General features: G+C 40.5%; 1 protein-coding gene across 3 annotated transcripts in view; it reads left to right on the forward strand.

The window, feature by feature from the left end:
- BCLAF3 (BCLAF1 and THRAP3 family member 3) overlaps positions 1-22,719 on the forward strand; it is a 64,999-nt gene that overhangs the window by 5,553 nt on the left and 36,727 nt on the right. For 2 of the 3 annotated variants that reach the window (XR_008442524.1, XM_054006464.1), the window contains exons 2-4: positions 15,918-15,991; positions 19,169-19,747; positions 20,103-20,768. Coding sequence is in view for 2 of the 3 variants with exons in the window: in XM_054006464.1 (XP_053862439.1) it covers positions 15,951-15,991; positions 19,169-19,747; positions 20,103-20,768 (1,286 nt within the window). In the remaining variant the exon portion in view is untranslated. Of the gene's footprint in view, positions 1-8,982; positions 9,003-15,917; positions 15,992-19,168; positions 19,748-20,102; positions 20,769-22,719 lie in introns of those variants that run through there. The other variant, XM_054006451.1, reaches the window with a different exon arrangement.

Genomic DNA, 22,719 nt, shown 5'->3' on the forward strand with positions numbered 1-22,719 from the left:
GTGTGAACAGTGCAGATAACTTCTGCTATGTTTGTGGCAAAGTGACTTTTGCATCACAAGAGCGCAGTATAACCACTATGGTTAAGAAAGCCTATCACCTTTATTTTGGCTGCAAAATTGGAGATCAGGACAAGAGGTGGGCCCCACACATATGCTGCAACACTTGTGCAACAAATCTTCACCAGTGGTTGAACAGGAAAAGGAAATCTATGCCTTTTGCAGTGCCAATGGTTTGGAGAGAGCCAACAGATGATACCAGCAATCGTTATTTCTGCATGGTGCCTCCAGTTGGGAAAGGTGTGTCAAAGAAGAAAAAATGGACTGTGCATTATCCAAACATTCCATCAGCTATACGCCCAGTACCCCACGGAGAAGGACTGCCAGTTCCTGATGCACCAGAATCATTCTCACTTGAGTCAGACGAGGAAGAGGATGAAATTTCTGGTCCTGAACCATCAATGTCACAGGACCCACATTTTCTCCCATCCTCCTCCTCTGAACCACACCTCATAACACAAGGTGAACTGAATGACCTTGTCAGTGATTTAGAACTACCCAAGAGTAAGGCAGAGCTGTTGGGCTCCAGACTGCAGTAGTGGAATATCCTGGCAGGTGATGTTAGGATTTCCATGTTCCGTGACCATCAAAAGGATCTTGTCCCATTCTTCTTCATGGAAGGTGATCTTGTAGCCTGCAACAACATCGATGGTGTGATGGCAGCCCTCAACATCGTTCACGATCCAGATGAGTGGAGACTGTTCATTGATTCATCGAAGACGAGTCTTAAAGCTGTTTTACTTCATAATGGCAATGTTTTGCCATCAATTCCAGTTGGTCATGCAGTCCATATGAAGGAAACCTATGACAACATGAAACAACTTTTGAGGTGCATAAACTATGACCAACATCAGTGGCAGCTTTGTGGCGATTTGAAGGTTGTTGCTCTCTTGCTTGGTCTGCAATCTGGATACACAAAGTACTGCTGTTTTCTCTGCGAATGGGATAGTCGTGCAAGAGATTCTCACTACATCAAGAAAGATTGGCCACTCCGACAGTCATTGGAGCCTGGGAGGAAAAGTGTTCAGCATGCACCACTTGTTGAATCAAGGAAGATTCTGTTACCACCCTTACACATCAAGCTGGGTCTGATGAAGAACTTTGTCAAGGCCATTGACAAAAAAGCATTGACAAGCAGCTTTCAAGTACCTCCGTGGAAAATTTCCAAGGTTAAGTGAAGCTAAGATAAAAGGTGTCTTTGTTGGTCCTCAGATTCGTGAACTTCTTCGAGATGATTCATTTGACCAAAAGAAAGCCTTCCAGTTAGTGGCAATAAATTTTCTCGGAAACAACAAGGCAGACAACTACAGGTTGTTGGTGGAAAACCTCCTCAAGGCATACAAAAGCCTTGGTTGCAACATGTCACTAAAGATACATTTTTTGCACTCTCATCTAGATTTTTTCCCACCGAACTGCGGAGCAGCGAGCGGCGAGCGATTTCACCAGGACATTGCAACAATGGAGAAACACTATCAGGGCAAATGGAGCCCATCAGTGCTTGCAGACTATTGCTGGACAGTGACAAGAGATGCTCCATTTAATGAATACAAGAGACAAGCCAAGAAGCGCCGAGTAGACACTGAATAGGACTAAACTATGTACATAATAGTTTTTTGCCTTTTGTTTCATAATACATTTTATTTATATAACCCTTTTGCTGATTTTTAAAGTGTTACATAAACAGGACAGGTGAAATATCATGTAAATCAACCATAAATACATGAAAAGACCTAGGTATACAATTTATGATTAAAACTCTACTATCTACACAATATACATAGACATAAAATGTAAAAACTTAAATATCTTAGAAACAGTAGCCAATCAGTTGTTTTAATTGTCATATTTGAATTCAGCACATCAAAATACATAATAAATAGCACGTTTTATCTCTGAAGCAGACGACTTCTCAAAAATTGTAGACCAGTGTAATTGGTCACCTTCCTCTTTATAATAGCCCTTGAAGCCTTTGAAGACTATTATAAGTCTTTTCACAAAATTAAACATGACCAATTGTTTTAACCTTTCCTCATAGGATAGTTTTCTAAACCTTTTATCATTTTTGTTGCTGTCCTCTGGACTCTGTCCAATTTGTTCATCTCTTTCTTAAAGCGTAGTGCCTAAAATGGGATACGGTACTCCAGCTGAGGTCTTCCAGTGCATTCATTTAACAGTGGGTTTGATATTTCTTCTTTATGATGTATAAATTGGAAAAATTACCTCCTGTGTCTTGCATACATATGACACTCCTCTTAATACACCCTGGAATATTAGCCTTTTTCGCAAGTACATGACTTTGTTGAGTCATTCACTTTGTTATCCACTGTAACTCCTCATATCCTTTTAGCAGTACTGTTGTCTAGACAGTTATTCCCCTGACTTGTGTGATGGGTTGTATGAACCTCACACATGATTTAAAAAAAAAAAGTTAGTCATTACAGTAGTGAAATAAACCTCCTGAAGATGAACTGAAGATACATTGTTGTCCTCCTGAGTCTGCGGACTGTCTAGAATTCTAAGAGATAACTGCCTCACATCATCTTTGAAGTGTACTTACTAGGATTTCTCTGGTGCTCCTCACAGAAATGTCTAGATAATGTTTGTGGTTGATATTATAAAAGGTAGACTTGGAAAAGGCCGCCTAGATCTGTGGTGTATAACCTATGGTCTTAGTGCTTCCTCCACAAAAAACTCCATTTATCTTGGGTTTAAAATATATAATCATTATGTATGTTATTTTTAGCCCATTGATTCTTGTAAGTTTCCACTGCATTCTTTTTTGCTGCAAACATGGTGCTCCACTGGCCTAGGTGATGTCACTGACTGGGTGAGTTTTCATGGAAGTCTGCTAAAATTGTAGCAGATGCCCAGTAAGCTAACTCAGATAAGACATTTCTGCTGCTTATATTTACTAAAGATCATTATCATCATGTTCCCATTATGCTTCTGGTGTTTAGGGCAGCAATGAAGCTCCTCCACCCCTGTCTGTTTCTGGCAAGTCTTTTAATGTTTCACCAGCTGTGCCCCAGGTTTTTCAGCTCGGCTTCCACAGCTCTTTGCCATGTTGTTTTCCAGCGGCCTCGTTTTCGCTTGCCTTCAGGTGTCCATCTTATTGCCACTCTGGTAATGGAATCAGCTTCCATCTGAAGCACATGACCAATCCATCTCCAACGTCTCCTGGCAATGATGGTGCTCATGTCCTCTTGGCAGCACTGTGTAAACAGGTCTTGGTTTGAGATTGTCCTGGGCCAAAAGATATGGAGGATTTTTCTGAGGCAGGTTGTATGGAACGAAGATAGTTTGGACATGTCATCCTTTCTCATTCCCCAGCATTCTGCACTGTAATGTTGAAAGTATGTTGCTCTGATAAATCTTGAGTTTAGTTTTGATTTTGTATGTTAATGATTTCTAGACTCTGTTGAGCTCCTGAAGGTGGTCCTGACTTTATTGATTTTGTTCTGGATGTCCTGGCTTGTTCCACTGTCCTGGCTGATGGTGCTCCCCAAGTATGTGAATGTTTCTACATTGGTGAGAACATAATCCTCTATCCCTACTGGTGATAGTGAGGCAATATTAAAGGTCATGATATCTGTCTTATTGTGGTTGATTTTCAGTCCAATTTGCTGACTGACTGCGTTGAGTCGAGTTGTTTTTTCTTATACGCCTCTACCCCAATATAACGCTGTCCTTGGGAGCCAAAAAATCTTACCGCATTATAGGTGAAACCACGTTATATCGAACTTGCTTTGATCCACCGGAGTGTGCAGCCCCGCTCCCCCTCCCCCCCCGGAGCATTGTTTTACCGTGTTATATCCGAATTCGTGTTGTATTGGGTCATGTTATATCGGGGTAGAGGGGTATATGGTATTGGGTATGTGATAGGAGAGCGAGATCATCTGCAAAGTCCAGGTCTTCATGGGATGAGAAGGGTGTCCATTTAGTGCCTCTTGGCATGTCTTCTGTTGTACGCTACATTACTAAAGATGTTCCCACAAATTCAAACATTGTAGAAAATTCTTTTAAATTTGTTGTAACAAACCCATTGATGCCCTGCACTTTTTTTCTTCAGCATGGTAAAGTTTATAAATCCTATAGTAGGTCTTCATCCTGCTTCCATCTTTTGGGTTGAACTCAGGCATGTGGGACAGTTTGTGTGCAATTTATGATTTCTGTATGATATTATTAACTCTGTATGTTTATGCCTGGGTGATCTTAGCTGTTTGCATCATACTGAATGTGGGAAGGAAAGAGGGGACTGAATAGGGTGGTCATTGAGGACCTTTAGCTGACTAGGCCTTGCCCTAGGCTAGAGGGAACCTTGTGACTGTCAGACGAACAGAAGCCAAAGGAAGCTGGTTGCAGGAGTCAAAGCAGACTCCATGATTCAGAAGAGAAGCTTGAGCTGGAGGAGTGAGGTCCAGGAGAGGGGGCCTGGAAGCCTGAACTGTTCTATACCAAATGACAAAGAATGCTCAAGAGTGGTGAGGAACTGAGGCAGGGAATTGTATACAGATGTTTCTTATTTTGCACCAATTGGGGCATCTCATGTTGTCTAAAATAAAGCAGAGTGGATAAAAATTGGTGACTTTTTGAAAAACTTAACTGACTTTTTATTTTGTTTAAATTGTATTTTTTTCTTTTTAAAATATAAACCTGTTTAACATGAATCTGAATTTAATTAAAAATACATTAAGGCTTAAATTTACTGTAATCTCTGAAAGCATTTAAATAAATATTTCGAATGCATGAGCCTCTATGAAAAATGGAGTTAAAGGCTGTTCTTCTGTATAAAGAAAAAAAAATTGGGAAAAAATCTAACTTTTGAAGTCAAGCATTATGAATATGGACCAATAGATCAGCCTAAGTAATTTAAGAGACTGTTTCATTTTTGAGAGACTTGGGTGAGATTAGGAATTTAAGATCTTGTTACTTTTGTTTGGCATATTTAAAATTTCCCCAGGCTGACCTGAAATCAGTTTGTTTAACTGACTACAGTTAACACCTCTGTTTAATAAAATTTTTAGTTGTGTAAGTGTGAAACATGTTTTGTTAAGAGAGATTTGTGTATCTAAAACAATTAAGGGTGTTTTGTTTAGTAAAAACAAACTTTATATGCTGTTTTGTGTGTTTAAATTCTAGTTGCCATCCTAATACAGCTTGCCACAAACCGTGAGCTAAAAGTTAATTATTTAGTAAATAAGCAATATATCATTCATCATTTTCTAACAAACTAAAAATGTACAATAAATAAGAATCTGAAAATATTAAGCTATATTATTGCTTAAATAAATGTGTATATAGGGACCCTTCTAGATAGCAAAAAGATGTACCAAATCTAGTGTAAAGGCTCTGTTTAGTTTAAATCAACATGTTTTAATGGTTATATCAACTAATGAAAATGCACCTTCTTTAGAAAATTAACTGAAGTACAAATGGAAAAGTTGATTAAAATCAATTTTGTAAATCAAGGCTTTCCCCATGGTGATTTAAATCAGTACTGGGTCGCGGAATGTAAGGCACTGGGTCACAGGAGCTCTGGTCAGCACCGCCAACCGGGTCGTAAAAAGTCCCGTCGGTGGTGCTGCCTGGCTAAGGCAGGCTAGTCCCTAGTTGTTTTGACACCGCACTGCACCCCAGAAGAGGCCAGGAGCAGGTCTGGCTCCTAGGCAGGTAGCCCATGGGGCTCCACACATTACCCCCGCCCCAAGCACCGGGGTTCCTGGCCAATGGGAGCTGGGGGGGGGGGCAGTGCCTGGGGGAGAGAACCACATGGAGGAGCTTTTGCGCCTCCACCTAGGAGCTGGACGTGCTGCTGGCCGCTTCCGGGGCACAGTGTGGTCCGCGATGCCAGGACAGGCAGGAAGCCTGCCTTAGCACCCCTGCTGCGCCGCTGACTGGGAGCTGCCTGAAGTAAGCCTGCGCCCTAATCCCCTGCCCCAGCCGCCCCAAACCCCTCATCCCCGACCCCAGCCCAGAGCCTGCACTCCCAGCCCAGAGCCCTGACCTGCTCCCGCACCCCAATCCCCAGCCCCAGCCCTGAATCCCCCCCAAACCTGGAGTCCCCTCCTGTACCTCAAACGCCTCATCCCTGGCCCAACTCTGCAGCCCTCACCCCCACACCTCAACCCTCTGCCCCAGCCCTGACCCCTTCCCACCACCCCAAACCCCACTCATCCTCAGCTCCATTGCGTCGTGGGCATCAACAATTTATTTCAACTGGGTTGCCAGAAAAAAAGTTTGAAAACCACTGAATTTTAAATCATTCCACCCTGTTGTAAAGTGATTGGTTTAGAAATTCCTCTGCAAATTCTTGTTTATCTGCTTCAACTATCACGTCACTGAAGAATTAAACTATACACCTGAGTACCCATTAGGGTGGAGTTCTGGAAAGTGTTTACTTAAGTTATTGGGCGTGTGTGTTCTGCACTGGTCTTGGGGCTAGGGTAGCTGGACCAAGAAAGGGTACCAGACAAGAGTCTGTTCCCGGGGAGTGAGCCTAGAGGCCAAAGAAAGAATGTGCCTGGAGCTCCCTCAGAGCCAGAGGAGCTTAAAAGCATATGGATCCAATCTCAGCAGCCTGGTGAGCCTCCAAAAAGGGGCAGCTACACCAGGTCTGTGAAAGCTTGTTAATTCCTGGCTCATGGATATCCCTCATCTGTTGAAAAGGCTGCCAGTTTTGTCCTGCCACCTCATTTATAAGTAGGACAGGACAGACTTCTGTGCTGCAGGTCTTAGGATTTAAAACTTTTCTACTAAAAAATAAATTTGGGGGCAGTTGAGCTTTAATGTGTCTGGATCTGTGTCAAATGGTTTGGCTGTCTTCTGGGGTTGAGCCTCTGAATTCTTGGCTTCTCTCTCTTGCTGAGGCACTGCAGGTGGTGCATGCTCTGGTGTGCCCCTCATAGCCTGCTAGATACTTGTTTGGCAGGTGGTCAAATGAAAAACCTTCAATTCCTAAACCTCTTTCCAGGTAATGCATGGATAGTGAGCTCTACTGGTTTTATGGCTGGGGAAATGCCCCTTCCTCTCTTTCTCCCCATCTCCTGCCTAGCCCACAAATGAATCATCCAGACCGCCTTATTAACAAGGCTAGACAAAAGCCAGGCTGGAGAGGCTATCAAGATAGCAATAAGGGACCATTGTGCCCAACTCCACAGAATACCCAACAGTCCACATATTTCATGGCCTGTTATCAAAGGCCTTAACTAGCGGCTGTTTTTCCAGTTAGATTTATCTATGTAAGTTTTTTCCATTCAAGATATATAAGGGTGGAGGTTGCTTTCCCTGGGGCAGCTCCAGTTCCCTCTTCCATCAGCCAGGTGACCACAGTTCCAATTGGTGATTCCTGAGTCTGGCCATGCTGGATAAAAATCCCCGTAAAGGAGTGTGACGTTATTGATATAACCTGGGACCATATAGATCAGTGTTGCGACCAAGGTCCTGTAGTGGCACCCAGATCTTGTATAAAGGGGGTCAAATGGGGTGTCTAAGATAAGGTTATGGTTTATGGGTTATGATTATGCTGTCTATATGTGTGTATCAATTTTGTAGTTGAAGTTGTGGGTATTGGCTCTATACTGTCTGTGTTTCAAACTTATGCTATGCTGCTGGGTGACATCCCAGACAAACTGGTGCTAGCTCTGCCTAGTCTGCTTGATGGCCCATTAAGGACCATCAGCTATACAATGGACCCATTGAGAGAAGGCAGATACGCCTTGTAACTCAGCAAAGTATGCAGGGACGGGCCCATGTGACTCCAGGTTCCATTTTGCTGTAATTTTCCACAGTAAGAACAAAGAGGTGTTCTTACACCTGGAAAAGACTATATAAGGCTGATGCCTCATCTCCATCTGGTCTTCAATCCTGTTTCATACCTCTGGAGGAACTTCGCTACAAGCTGAAGCTTTGAACAAAGGACTGAGGACCCATCCCAGCGGGGGATGTATTCCAGAGACTTGATTTGAACCTGCAGTTTATTCTATCGCTGCTGCAAGCCTGAACCAAGAACTTTGCCATTACTGTATGTAATTGATTCAATTTAACCAATTCTAACTCTCATTTCTATCTTTTTCCTTTATAAATAAACCTTTAGATTTTAGATTCTAAAGGATTGGCAACAGCGTGATTTGTGGGTAAGATCTGATTTGTATATTGACCTGGGTCTGGGGCTTGGTCCTTTGGGATCAGGAGAACCTTTTTCTGTTACTTGGGTATTGGTTTTCATAACCATTTGTCCCCATAACGAGTGGCACTGGTGGTTATACTGGGAAACTGGAGTGTCTAAGGAGATTGCTTGTGAGACTTGCGGTTAGCCAGTGGGGTGAGACCGAAGTCCCCTTAGTCTGGCTGGTTTGGTTTGCCTTAGAGGTGGAAAAAACCCCAGCCTTGGGCTGTAACTGCCCTGTTTGAGCAATTTGTCCTGAGTTGGCACTCTCAGTTGGGTTCCGCCAGAACCGCATTGTCACAAGGAGTCAGGAATCTATGAACATACCCTCCTCCAAGACTTGCATCTGACAAGGGGATCAAAGAAGCAGCAGCCCTGTGAAGCAGACAAAAAGATTAAAATAATTGGTCAACAAAAGCTGGTCCAATAAAAGATAGTAGCTCACCCACCTTGTCTCTCTCAAATAATCCAGATACCCATCCCACTAGCTCTGCAGGAATTTCCTTAGCTCTGTGTTGTATGTTGGAATCTTTGTCTGATTCAGACAGGGTAAAAGTTCAGGAGCCTATTCCTTGCTGCCTCCCCCAAAGAATGCACATGGGAGGAGGGGAGGGAATACAAAATAACACTGGCCATTTTAAGCTCAGTCATAGATTTGTCTTTCAGACTTTTACGAAGGGTGTTATAAGGATCCTTGCACATACCTAAAGCACTACTCTCAAAAAGGCAGTCGCCAAGAAAAGCTGTCACGGGGGTTCAGACTCTTCTTTCTGAGAGGAAGGTCAGTTCTTGGATTTGAAACTTGAGGGACAAGAAAAGGAAATATAGGATGGGTTCCATCAGGAATACTTCAAGACTATTCTAAGGAGGTTTATTTCTGCATAAGACCCTTGCTTATGGAAAGTCTTCCATTTTGTAAACAAAAAACAACCCACTTCCCCCCCCACCCCCCCCCCCCAAAAAAAAAAAAACCAGACAGCAAAATGTCCAGAAGATATTTTTCCTCAGCTTCAAAATTAGTTCCTTATATCCCATTAAATGGTGTCCAGATTATGGCAGAATGGGAGGGCCCTGCAATACCCCAAGCTCTGTGGTACAATGGACCTCATTGGATCTCTAATTCAAAGCTTGTGGATTTGTATCCCACTATAGTTGCCAGTAGACAGACAAGTGAATTAATCTGTAAGGAAGATCTATGAGGCAGATTCAGCAACTCAAAAGGCCTCCGCAGAATCCCCCTGCTTGGCTCGAACAATCCTGATATAAACAGAATTGCTGTCTAGTTTCCTCCCAAAACTAATCAGTCTCATGTTTGCTTGGCATTCTCAGCCAGGGCAACTGCCCCCTCTCCCCCCCACCTTTTTATCCCTCCCTCCACACCTTAGTACCCAAAGAAAAGAAATGTGTTGAGTAAGCACAAATATTCTTCTTCTTGCTTTCCATATTATAATTTAATTTTAAAGCTTTTTTAGCAGGGAGGGAGCTAGATGACTTAGTAATATTTTCATATATTTCCATGATTTTAGGTAACTAGTACTCTGGGTCATTGTCCACATACCCTTGGAAAATAAGCTATGAGAAATTTCTTTAATAAATTATCTATTTTTTTAACCATAATTTTCTGAATCTCAGTCAGAAACTGATTACTTGACTTGGGTAAGTTTTAAATGTCCTATATTAAAACAAATAAGACATTTCTTTCCATGAGGCAAAAGGAGTGTCTGAGCTGGAAATTATAATAGTACCATTTATCCCAGGGCGAAAACAAGTACATGCTATCAGTCTTTCCCACGCTTCCAACATGACTGCACTGCTGATCTGGCTGAAAAGGCTTTTTCTTAGGTTTGACTTAACCATGTACATTCCACTTTTCGTTTGATTGTATTGTAATATCATGGAGTTCTGCCAGGCTTTGAGATGGCTAGGGATGAGCATTATTGTCTCTTTAGCATTACTACTTATTTTCAGTGGGGAGTAAATAGAGATGCTTCTTCTTTAGATGATGTACTTTTTAAAATTAAGAATGAAATACAAAAATTTTAAGAAAGCTATGAAGGGAACACGTTTTTGGTGAAGTACACAAACTATTGTGCTTTTTCTGGATGGGCAGAGTTGGTGATTGGGAAGGAAAACAACTGAATCCTTGCAAAAATCCTTGCAGACCACATCTGTACGCAGTATTCGAGATGAGGGCGTACCATCGATTTATATAAGGGCAATAATATATTTTCAGTCTTATTCTCTATCCCCTTTTTAATGATTCCTAACATCCTGTTTGCTTTTTTGACCGCCTCTGCACACTGCGTGGACATTTTCAGAGAACTATCCACGATGACTCCAAGATCTTTTTCCTGACTTGTAGCTAAATTAGCCCCCATCATATTGTGTATATATAGTTGGGGTTATTTTTTCCAATGTGCATTACTTTACATTTATCCACATTAAATTTCATTTGCCATTTTGTTGCCCAATCACTTAGTTTTGTGAGATCTTTTTGAAGTTCTTCACAGTCTGCTTTGGACTTAACTATCTTCAGCAGTTTAGTATCATCTGCAAACTTTGACACCTCACTGTTTACCCCTTTCTCCAGATCATTTATGAATAAATTGAATAGGATCGGTCCGAGGACTGACCCTTGGGGAACACCACTAGTTACCCCTCTCCATTCTGAGAATTTACCATTTATTCCTACCCTTTGTTCCCTGTCTTTTAACCAGTTCTCAATCCATGAAAGGACCTTCCCTTTTATCCCATGGCAGCTTAATTTACATAAGAGCCTTTGGTGAGGGACCTTGTCAAAGGTTCTTTGGAAATCTAAGTACACTATGTCCACTGGATCCCCCTTGTCCACATGTTTGTTGACCCCTTCAAAGAATTCTAATAGATTAGTAAGACACGATTTCCCTTTACAGAAACCATGTTGACTATTGCTCAACAGTTTGTTTTTCCATGTGTTGGACAATTTTATTCTTAACTATTGTTTCGACTAATTTGCCCGGTACAGACGTTAGACTTACCAGTCTGTAATTGCCGGGATCACCTCTAGAGCCCTTTTAAAATATTGGTGTTACATTAGCTAACTTCCAGTCATTGGGTACAGAAGCCGATTTAAAGGACAGGTTACAGACCTTAGTAAACAGTTCTGCAATTTCACATTTGAGTTCTTTCAGAACTCTTGGGTGAATGCTATCTGGTCCCGGTGACTTGTTAATGTTAAGTTTATCAGTTAATTCCAAAACCTCCTCTCGTGACACTTCAATCCGTGACAGTTCCTCAGATTTGTCACCTACAAAAGCCAGCTCAGGTTGGGGAATCTCCCTGACATCCTCAGCCGTGAAGACTGAAGCAAAGAATCCATTTAGTTTCTCCGCAATGACTTTATCCTCTTTAAGCGCTCCTTTTGTATCTCGATCATCCAGGGGCCCCACTGGTTGTTTAGCAGGCTTCCTGCTTCTGATGTACTTAAAAAACATTTTGTTATTACCTTTGGAGTTTTTGGCTAGCCGTTCTTCAAACACCTCTTTGGCTTTTCTTATTACATTCTTGCACTTAATTTGGCAGCGTTTATGCTCCTTTCTATTTGCCTCACTAGGATTTGACTTCCACTTTCTAAGGAAGTCTTTTTATCTCTCACTGCTTCTTTTACATGGTTGTTAAGCCATGGTGGCTCTTTTTTAGTTCTTTTACTGTGTTTCTTAATTTGGGGTATACATTGAAGTTGGGCCTCTATTATGGTGTCTTTAAAAAGCACCCATGCAGCTTGCAGGGATTTCACTTTAGTCACTGTACCTTTTAACTTCTGTTTAATTAACCCCCTCATTTTTGCATAGTTCCCCCTTTTGAAATTAAATGCCACAGTGTTGGGCTGTTGAGATGGTCTTCCCACCACAGGGATGTTGAACGCTATTGTATTATGGTCACTATTTCCAAGCGGTCCTGCTATAGTTACCTCTTGGACCAGCTCCTGCGCTCCATTCAGGACTAAATCTAGAGTTGCCTCTCCCCTTGTGGGTTCCCGTACCAGCTGCTCCATGAAGCAGTCATTTAAAGTATCGAGAAATTTTATCTCTGCATTTCGTCCTGAAGTGAAATGTTCCCAGTCAATATGGGGATAATTGAAATCCCCCACTATTATTGAGTTCTTAATTTTGATAGCCTCTCTAATTTCCCTTAGCATTTCATCATCACTATCACCGTCCTGGTCAGGTGGTCGATAATAGATCCCTAATGTTATATTCTTATTAGAGCATGAAATTTCTATCCATAGAGATTCTATGGAACATGCAGATTTACTTAAGATTTTTACTTCATTTGATTGTACATTTTCTTTCACATATAGTGCCACTCCCCCCCCCCTGCATGACCTGTTCTGTCCTTCCGATATATTTTGTACCCCGGAATGATTGTGTCCCATTGATTGCTCTCAGTCCACCAGGTTTCTGTGATGCCTATTATATCAATATCCTCCTTTATCACAAGGCACTCTAGTTCACCCATCTTATTATTTAGACTTCTAGCATTTGTGTACAAGCACTTTAAAAACTTGTCACTGTTTATTTGTCTGCCCTTTTCTGATGTATCAGATTCTTTTTTATGTGAATGTTTATCATCTGATCTGGCCCCTACTTTATCCTCTTCCATTCTCTGCTCTTGACTATAACCTGGAGATTCTCTATCATTAGACTCTCCCCTAAGAGAAGTCTCTGTCCGAGCCACATGCTCCTCTGCAGCAGTCGGCTTTCCCCCATCACCTAGTTTAAAAACTGCTCTACAACCTTTTTAATGTTTAGTGCAAGCAGTCTGGTTCCACTTTGGTTTAGGTGGAGCCCATCCTTCCTGTATAGGCTCCCCCCATTCCAGAAGTTTCCCCAGTTCCTAATGAATGTAAACCCCTCCTCTCTACACCATCGTCTCATCCACGCATTGAGACTCTGAAGCTCTGCCTGCCTACCTGGCCCTGCGCGTGGAACTGGGAGCATTTCTGAGAATGCCACCATAGAGGTCCTGGATTTCAGTCTCTTCCCTAGCAGCCTAAATTTGGCCTCCAGGACATCTCTCCTACCCTTCCCTATGTCATTGGTACCTACATGTACCATGACCACAGGCTCCTCCCCAGCACTACACATAAGTCTGTCTAGATGCCTCGAGAGATCCGCAACCTTCGCACCAGGCAGGCAAGTCACCATACGGTTCTCCCGGTCATCACAAACCCAGCTATCTACGTTTCTAATGATCGAATCTCCCAATACCCCTAATACCTGCCTTTTCCTAGCAACTGGAGTTCCCTCCCCTGGAGAGGTAACCTCAGTGCGAGAGGCAACCCCAGCACCGTCTGGAAGGAGGCTCCCAACTATGGGAAGTATCAGAGGGGTAGCCGTGTTAGTCTGAATCTGTAAAAAAGCAACAGAGGGTCCTGTGGCACCTTTGAGATTAACAGAAGTATTGAGAGCATAAGCTTTTGTGAGTAAGAACCTCACTTCAGACTTGCATCTGAAGAAGTGAGGTTCTTACTCACGAAAGCTTATGCTCCCAATACTTCTGTTAGTCTCAAAGGTGCCACAGGACCCTCTGTAACTATGGGAAGGTTTCCCTCTGCTCCCGTTGACTGCTCTGCTTCCCTGGGCCTTTCATTCTCCTCAACAGCGCAGGGGCTGTCTGACCGGAGGTGGGACAATTCTACAGTGTCCCGGAAAGCCTCATCAACATACCTCTCTGCCTCCCTTAGCTCCTCCAGTTCCGCCACCCTTGCCTCCAGAGTCCGTATGTGGTCTCTGAGGGCCAGGAGCTCCTTGCACCGAATGCACACATACGCCACCCGCCCACAGGGCAGGTAATCATACATGCTACACTCAGTGCAATAAACTGGATAGCCCCCACTCTGCAGCTGGGTTTCTGCCTGCATTTTCTCCTAGTTAATGAAGGGGTTGTTTAAAGCAAGAAGTTTTGAATGTAGTTTGGGCTATAGGTTTTAAGGGGAATAAAGGGTATAAGATAGAACCGGCAAGGGACCCACGCTCCCTTCCTAACTCCCTTGTGAAACTCCGTTAGCAGCCCCTGGTCGCAAAAGCTCCCTGGTCGCTTGTGCGCTGCTTTATAAAGCCCTGGCCTGGGTGAATGCCCCGCCCACTGATTAAGGCTCAGCCAATTACCAGAGGCTTCTAGCCTTCAGACCTTCCTTTGAAGCTCACAGCTTCCAACTGCCAGCCACAGCACACAGTCCTTCAAACAAACAAACAGACTGACAAACACAAGCTCAGCACACAGCAAGTAACCCCCAAACACAAACAAACACACACACACACTACAGACAGTCACTTACCCCAAAGGTCCTGTATTTGCTCCCCCTTCACCTGGAGAACTCCCTTGCGAAACCATTTCCAACATGTTCACTAGCCAAGATTTTAAAGATTTTCATTGCATTGGATCAAGTGGGAAATCACTTATGCCCCTATTGTGATACCGTTGATGTCAGCGGGATTGTTTTTGGAATAAGATGCTACTCAGTGTGGGTAAAAATGTTGCAATCTGGCCTATAATTTTTAAATAAAGTACAATGAAACCATTTGTCTATAATAAGTATCTGCCATTTTAGTAGTGTGGCTTTCATGCACATGACTTCAGCATTGATGATCAAAATTACTTTAAATCTGGAGCTCTTGTGAGGCACAAATGCCTTTGGGTGTGTGTCACCATCTCTGCTCCATTACAAGGTTTTTGCCAGCTTTTTTGCCTTTTGGTAGCACTCCTTCATTTTACGCCACATGGAAGGATTCACCAAAGGTTAATACTCAGATATTTGATGTTTACTACTTTGTGGTTTTTTTCTGTAGTAAAGTATAGTTCTAGTAAGAAACTTCAGTTTATTGCAAATTGGTGGATGGGTAGGTTATGGCCCATCTCGATGAGAAAACGCTGGTTTCGATAAACCGAGAACTGAATCCAGGTATTAGGGATGGTTCTCTGGAGGTCCTCTCCAGTTGCAGCAACTCACCACTACTACTCCAGGTCTCTTTCACCATCACCACCATGTTCTATTGTATTCTTCCAGCAGGCCATAGCCTGTAGCGTTGTTTACATATATTTACAGTCCCTAGCCAGTTTCCCCACTTGCTTCTAGGGAAGGGAACAGTACTAGCGGCATCTAGTCCTGTGTACCTCAAGATCCCTCACCCCTGGACTTTCTTCCTGTCAGTTTATATAATCCCACCTACTGGGGTTGCTTCCTGATGGGTGCTAAAGTGACCGGGTGCTGAGTTAGCTCCTGACTTAGCACACCTGTTGCTCTAGGTTTTTAAAAGGTTACCCACTATCATAATATCTGAATGCTTGTGGTCTTCATTGGGACTATTCAGTATGTCCTACTTCTCATTGCAATTAATAGAATGATTTGTTAAGCTCTAATAGCTATTCCTGCAGTTGAAATTGTATTTGTTGTCATCTGTATGTTTTTAAATATGTCTTAAATCAGGTTATAAAAACCTAAATATAGAAATAGCAAGTCACCACTGGGAAAGGCTGTGTCACCAATGGATTAAAAAGTGATATAAGGGAATTTAATCACTTTTTACCTTTTTAAAAAAAACTGAACAAGATTTAAATACAAATCTTGTAAAATAAATAAAAAATGTCTAGGCCTCCTATTGATAGCTGTATTACAGCTCTCTAAACAGACTAATAATTCATATTTTTCTTATAGCTTCAAGAAACTAATTGACACACACATTAAAAGATGGCTAGATCTAGATCAAGATCACCAAGGTGGAAACACAGGTAAATGCTTAACTTTTATTATGGTTTATATTAGAGCTGTTAATAGAATACCATTTATTTAAATATTTTTGGATGTTTTCTACATTTTCAAATATATTCATTTCAATACAATACAGAATACAAAGTGTACAGTGCTCACTTTATATTTATTTTTGATTACAAGTATTTTCACTGTAAAAAAACAAAATAAATAGTATTTTTCAATTCACCTAATACAAGTACTGTAGTGCAATCTCTCTATCATGTAAGTTGAATTTCCAAAAGTAGAATTATGGAAAAAAAAAAACCTGCATTCAAAAATAAAACAATATAAAATTTTAGAGCCTGCAAGTCCACTCAGTCCTACTTCTTGTTCAGCCAGTTGCTCAGACAAACAAGTTTGTTTACATTTGCAGGAGATAATTCTGCCCGCTTCTTGTTTACAATGTCAACTGAAAGTGAGAACAGGCATTTTCATGGCACGTTTGTAGCTGGCATTGCAAGGAATTTATGTGCAGGATGCGCTAAAGATTCATATATCCATTCATGCTTCAACCACCATTCCAGGGGACATGCATCCATGCTGATGACAGGTTCTGCTCAATAACAATCCAAAGCAGTGCAGACTGACGCATGTTTATTTTCATTATCTGAGTTAGATGCCCCCAGCAGAAGGTTGATTTTCTCTTTTGGTGGTTCGGATTCTGTAGTTTCTGCATTGGAGTGTTGCTTTTTTAAGACTTCTGAAAGTATGCTCGACACCTCGTTCCTCTCAGTTTTTGGAAGGCACTTCAGATTCTTAAACCTTGTGTTGAGTGCTGTAGCTATCTTTAGAAATCTCACATTGGTACCTTCTTTGGGTTTTGTCAAATCTGCAGTGAAAGTGTTCTTAAAATGCCAACATGTGCTTGTTCATCATCTGATATTGCTATAACATGAAATATATGGCAGAATGTAGGTAAAACAGAGCAGGGAACATACAATTCTCCCCCAAGGAGTTCAGTCACAAATTTAAATAACGCATTATTTTTTTAACTTGTGTCATCAGCATGTCTTCTGGAATGGTGGCCGAAGCATGAAGGGGCATACGAATGTTTAGCATATCTGGCACGTAAATACCTTGTAATGCCAGCTACAAAAGTGCCATGCAAATGCCTGTTCTCACTTTCAGTTGACATTGTAAACAAGAAGCGGGCAGAATTATCTCCTGCAAATGTAAACAAACTTGTTTGTCTTAGCGATTCGCTGAACAAGAAATAGGACTGAGTGTACTTGTAGGCACTGAAGTTTTACATTGTTTTGTTTTTGAGTGCAGTTGTGTAACAACAACAAAATCTGTTTGTAAGTTGCACTTTCACAACATGGAGATTGCACTACAGTACTTGTATGAAGTAAACTGAGAAATACTATTTTTTGTTTATCACTTTTACAGTGCAAATATTTGTAATCAAAAATATTATACACTTTGATTTCAATTACAACACAGATTACGATAGATATGAACATATAGAAAAACATCCAAAATATTTAATAAATTTCAGTTGGTATTCTATTGTTCAACAGTGCAATTAAAAACTGTGATTAATTGCGATTAATTTTTTGAGTTAATCGCGTGAGTTAACTGCAATTAATCGATAGCCCTAGTTTATATTTGTTTTCAGAACATAGCTTTATATAGGAGTTTATAAAACAGCCTGTATCTTCTAGGATAGCAGAACAAAAAGACTAAAAATGTATTTCAAAGAAAACATATTTATTTTATAAAATACTAATTTTATGTAATCTGTAAAAGCAAGTTTTCAAAAGTAAATTGAGTTCTTACTTGCATGAAATTCGAGCCAGATAGAAAGTGGTAATAGGTTTTAAGCATCGTTAAGCCTGCAAGAAGGAGTTCGTGCATGAATGGCACCAGTTTAATTTGTGACAGCTTTTAAATTCCACTTCCATTTTTAAAAAAGTAAAACAAACTGGTTAACAATTAAGTGAGATGGTTTGTTGGGTAGGCTGGATGAAGCCTTTCCCTGCTGAGTAGAGGGAGAGGGGTGCATGCTATCAATTTTTGCAGAATGTCAAAACAACCACTATGTTTCTAGTTGGCCCCAATTGGTGTGAACGTATCTTTCAAAGGTGGTGATGGTGTCCTGAGTCTGCAGACAGCTTTTTTTGCTAAACACAGCTTTCTAGAATTGAGCTAGCAATCTGCAATGAATTTTGCATTTGCTAAGGAAAAATCCACAAGAAGATAGTGATTTTCTTGGAATTTACTCAAGCTTTTTTCAAGGGTTCTCTAAATCTGTGGATTGATTGCAGAGTTTGCTGTAAATATTCAGTAACTGATTAGTTTAAATACAAGATGCTTTGATCTAGGATTGCCTCCTGATTCTCACTGGTGGTTCCTACTGTCTTATTCTTTTGGAACGGCCTCTGACTAGTAGGTGTCTGGCAGTTTAAAAAAGAACAAAAAGCTGCATAGCTGGCCTCAGCATTTTTGAAAATCAGATGAGCATACTTTATCCAACATGCTTTCATCACACATGGAGGAGTATTGATTTTAATGTGGAAGTGTCACTTGAATTTGTGATGGGGCACTGTTCATTTGAATAATTAGTTTTGCATATGAAAGTGCAATCAATCATGGTTTTTTGTTGTTGTTGTTTTTAAATGAACGTGTGGAAGTATCATTTAACATATTCAGGTATATACTTACTAGCAAAAACATTAATATTTATATGCAAGAAGACAGAGATTAGAGCTGGTTTAAATTTCTTGACTTATGAAAACTTTTCCTAGTGGCAAATGTGGTTTTGACAAAATCAGAATTTTCTGCAGGAAAAGGCTAATTTCAATAACATTTTTGATTTTGTTCAAAAGGAAATTTTGAAATTAAACATCATGCTTCAAAGTGACATTTCTAAATTGTGGAAAACCTGAAAATTTTCAGTTAAAAAGATTTGGTATTTTCCCATGGTAATTTTTCATTGGGGGAAAAATCAGGTTTTTATATCCGCTCTAGCTGAGATACAATTGCTTTGGACTTCATAATTTTGAATACTTTGGCTTGTTTAAATTAAGAACCATAACATTGCAGTAATACTGCGTAAGTTATTTTTGCACTGAATATATTTTTTGTTTTAACAACAAATTTGTGTGTGTTTTTTTTGTAACACTTAAAATGGAATCTTTCTTTTTCTTATGTAGGTCCTTATCACCTGCATTTAGGAGTCCAGAACACCATAGACAAAGACATGCTCATATTAATTATGACTGTGAATATAAGAGATTTAGGAAGGACCTAAAGAAACCTGTGTCTTGGAGAGTAGAAGATGGGAAATACGGACAAAGCAATTCTAGGTTTGCACCACATGGGAATATCCACCACAGAATTTATGAGCATAGATCATCTTTGCCAAATGTAAAAAGAATTCCTTTAGAGGATACATATAGTCATAAACCCTATAGAACACATTCATCAGAAAGGGGTGAAGGCAACAGGAGATATCAGTTTCCACCCAAATACTCAGAAGTATCCTACAAGGAACATGATCAACCTTTTTACCCACACAAAATGCAAGAAAGATATATGCCTGAGGACTTCAGAGTCACTGGAGATGAAAAAGGAATGAAACCTTTTCATAGACCATTAGGGGCTTCATGTAAATTTGAAAGAAAATGGCATGAAGATGAAATGAGGCACCAGAAGTTTCAGGAAGACAAATATGGTCAGTCGCTCCGAAGAGCTTCTGAAGAATTTACGACAAGGAGCTCTTTGCAGAAGAGGTATAGGAATAAAATAATTAAACCTGGGTAATGTGGTGTAAAGCCTCAAGTGAAAGTCTAGTTTCGTTGTAGTTGAAGATTTCCACCTTGAAAGGCATTTATCAATTTGTAGTTTAATTGTGGGCAACTGGTGGTAGAGAAGTATTTATCTTTTTAAGTAAATCATGTACATGGCTAGAGTATAAAAGGATAATATTTTCCTTTTAAGTGCCCCTGCACTTCTGTATTCTGGCTTGAGGGATTTTGGGTTAACTTGCCACACATTCTGCATATAAGGCCGTGCTATCCAACATTCTGCACATAAATTCTCACTTTCTTCTCTAGTGCAAGTGTAAATTGCTTTATGTCAACACAGGTATCCTGAAGATCGTGATTACAGAGAACATGGGCATACATCTAAAAGGGCTAAAGAAATTGAGAGAGATGACGGTGGAGAAATAGCAAGAAATCACAAATGGAAGCAAGATCGTTCTTTTCCACCCTACCAAAAAAAGGAGGAGCAAAGAAACATTGGTCCACAAGCTCATCGTTCTGCTGAAAGGGAGTACACAAAGAGTTCTGTTACGAAGATGGCATATGACTATAGTTACAAACATCATAGACACCCAGATGGGACAAAATCTTTTTCTGATGATAGAGCTCAGAAGTATATAAAGCAGGAAGACCAAAAATATAATTCTCCTAAGGGTGCTCTGAATAGCAAAGAGTTAGATTATTGTAGTGGTGGAAGAGTAAGACAGACTGAAGAAGGGCATAATGAAGTACCCATTAAATATAGTTCAGAGAAGGGTTGCAATGCATGTGCCAACTCTTACAAAAATGATGTTGATCTGAGACCCTTTAATAACACAAAGAAGGAAAGAGTAAGGAATGAAGGGGATTTCAGAAAAAAAATAGATTCTTCTAATAGCCATCATGACACAAGTCATACAGTTTCAGATGTGAAAATGTCAGATGTCACTCCTAGGAAGGAGCTGCTCACAATCAAAGTGGATATGAAGAAAATGATGAACAAGTACAGGTATTTTTTTTTCTTACCTGTTCATGCTTCCTTTCTTGTTTAGTTGTGAATATTAGAGAAACCAAAGATTCTTAAGGTGGTAACTAGAGCAAAATAAGGTGGTTGTTCTTTAGTACAAAAATGCTAACTTGCTAACTCTGATGAGTTACTGTTTGTTTCTCTGAAAGGAAAATAGTACCTGATTATAAGGATGTGGTGGGGGGGGGGCAGAGGGGATGCTTTTTTTCCCTTCCTCTCACTGAGATGGATTTATCTACCTAGGATTTTTTTTTAACCAGGTAAAAATCTGGTTTTGTCCTGTCTTCTGGAATGACCATTTAGGATGGGATTTTCGTTGACTTCCACTGGTACTTGGGTACCTAACTCCATCAGGCTCCTTTGGAAAATTACTGCCTTAAAATGTATATAATCTCAAACACCTAAGATCTCAAATCCAGTAAAACTATAGAACAAAATGGTACATTCATGGGCTGTATAATTCAAGTGTGTTGAAAGAGGTGTTGCTGGAACAAACTAAATTAAACAGCAGCATGTTACCTGGGCTTGATGGTATTTCTGCAACAGTTCTGCTTGAGCTTGAAAGTGAAGTCACTAGCAGCTAACAAAAATATGACATTATCATAATCAACCATTATGCCAGAGGACTGGAAATGGCAAATGTTGTACCTATGTTAAATAGGTGTTTGATTGTAATTTCAATGATCATCCCTATCAGGCTTACTTAAGTACCAGTAAATCAGTAGAAATTGCAATATAAATACCTAGATGAAAATTACATGGACGGACAAGCCATTTCTTCTTGAGAAGAAATCATGCTTTAGTATACTAGAATTATTCTAACATATTAACATGATGGTGAATAAAGGAGAGTTGGTTTATATAATTTGGGAGAGATGGTTTATTTAATTTGGGCTGGAAAACCTTGACAGTCCTTTACGAGAAGCTATTTTGAGGGGGTTGGGGTAGGAGAACTAGGTAGTTACGGTCCGAGAGGTAAAGTACTATGATGAATTATAACTTAGCTGAGAGACAGAAAACTATCCATTTGCAGCATGGCAAAAGATTAGCAGTTGGGTGTCATAAGATTCTCTACTAGGACTAGTGTTTATTATTATATTAATAAACTGTAGAAGAGGCTGAACAGCTAAGTGGCAAAATCTTGCGGATGACCAGATTTAATCAAGAAAGAGTTAGTTAGAAAAAGAATTGGATAACTACATAAGGTAGGAGAAAGATTTTTATAAGGGAGGCAAACAGTCATACCTCATGGCAGAAGCCAACGTCTGACAAATGTTAGGAAGAAACTTCCCTTGCGGAGACTGCACTGGATGAGCCACGGGTCTTATCTGGTATAGCAGTTCTTATGTTCATGATGTATTTTCTGAAAGGTGACCAATAAACCAACGTTCTAGATGTCTGAGTGGTATTTCATTACATTGATAAACTACCTCAGTCTAAGCAGGATTACTATTGCAACAACACAACATCAGTAGGGTAAAACTAACCGAATCAGGTCGTCTACGAATGATTTAGCACTCAGTCTAAGACATAGCAAAAGAATATAGTCAATTAGAAACTCCTTATATATCAAGGGAACTACTCCCACAGTATTTTTCCCTCCCCATCAAAGTTTCTTTTGTATATTTTTCTGCCTGAAATCAGTAATAAAATGTGGAGTTACGGAGACTAGAGAGAACAGTGTACTAACTGAAGAGAGGCCAATATGAAAGACTATAGAGGGCTGTACCACTAGGGAGGTTGAGAGACAGTGGCACCTGTGCTTGGGCTGCTGTTCCTGCTTTCTTGAGTGGCAATTCTTCTCCATTTCACTGCTTCCCACAAGGGTCCGAAAAACAGTACTGAATAACCTGGCCATGTCTTGCTAATTTCACTCTGTTTATGTTTGGGAAAGCCACCCACAGTAGAGATGGAAATTTATTTGCAGTCCAAG

The sequence above is a fragment of the Malaclemys terrapin genome, chromosome 1 (assembly GCF_027887155.1).
Source record: "Malaclemys terrapin pileata isolate rMalTer1 chromosome 1, rMalTer1.hap1, whole genome shotgun sequence".
Lineage (NCBI taxonomy): Eukaryota > Metazoa > Chordata > Testudines > Emydidae > Malaclemys > Malaclemys terrapin.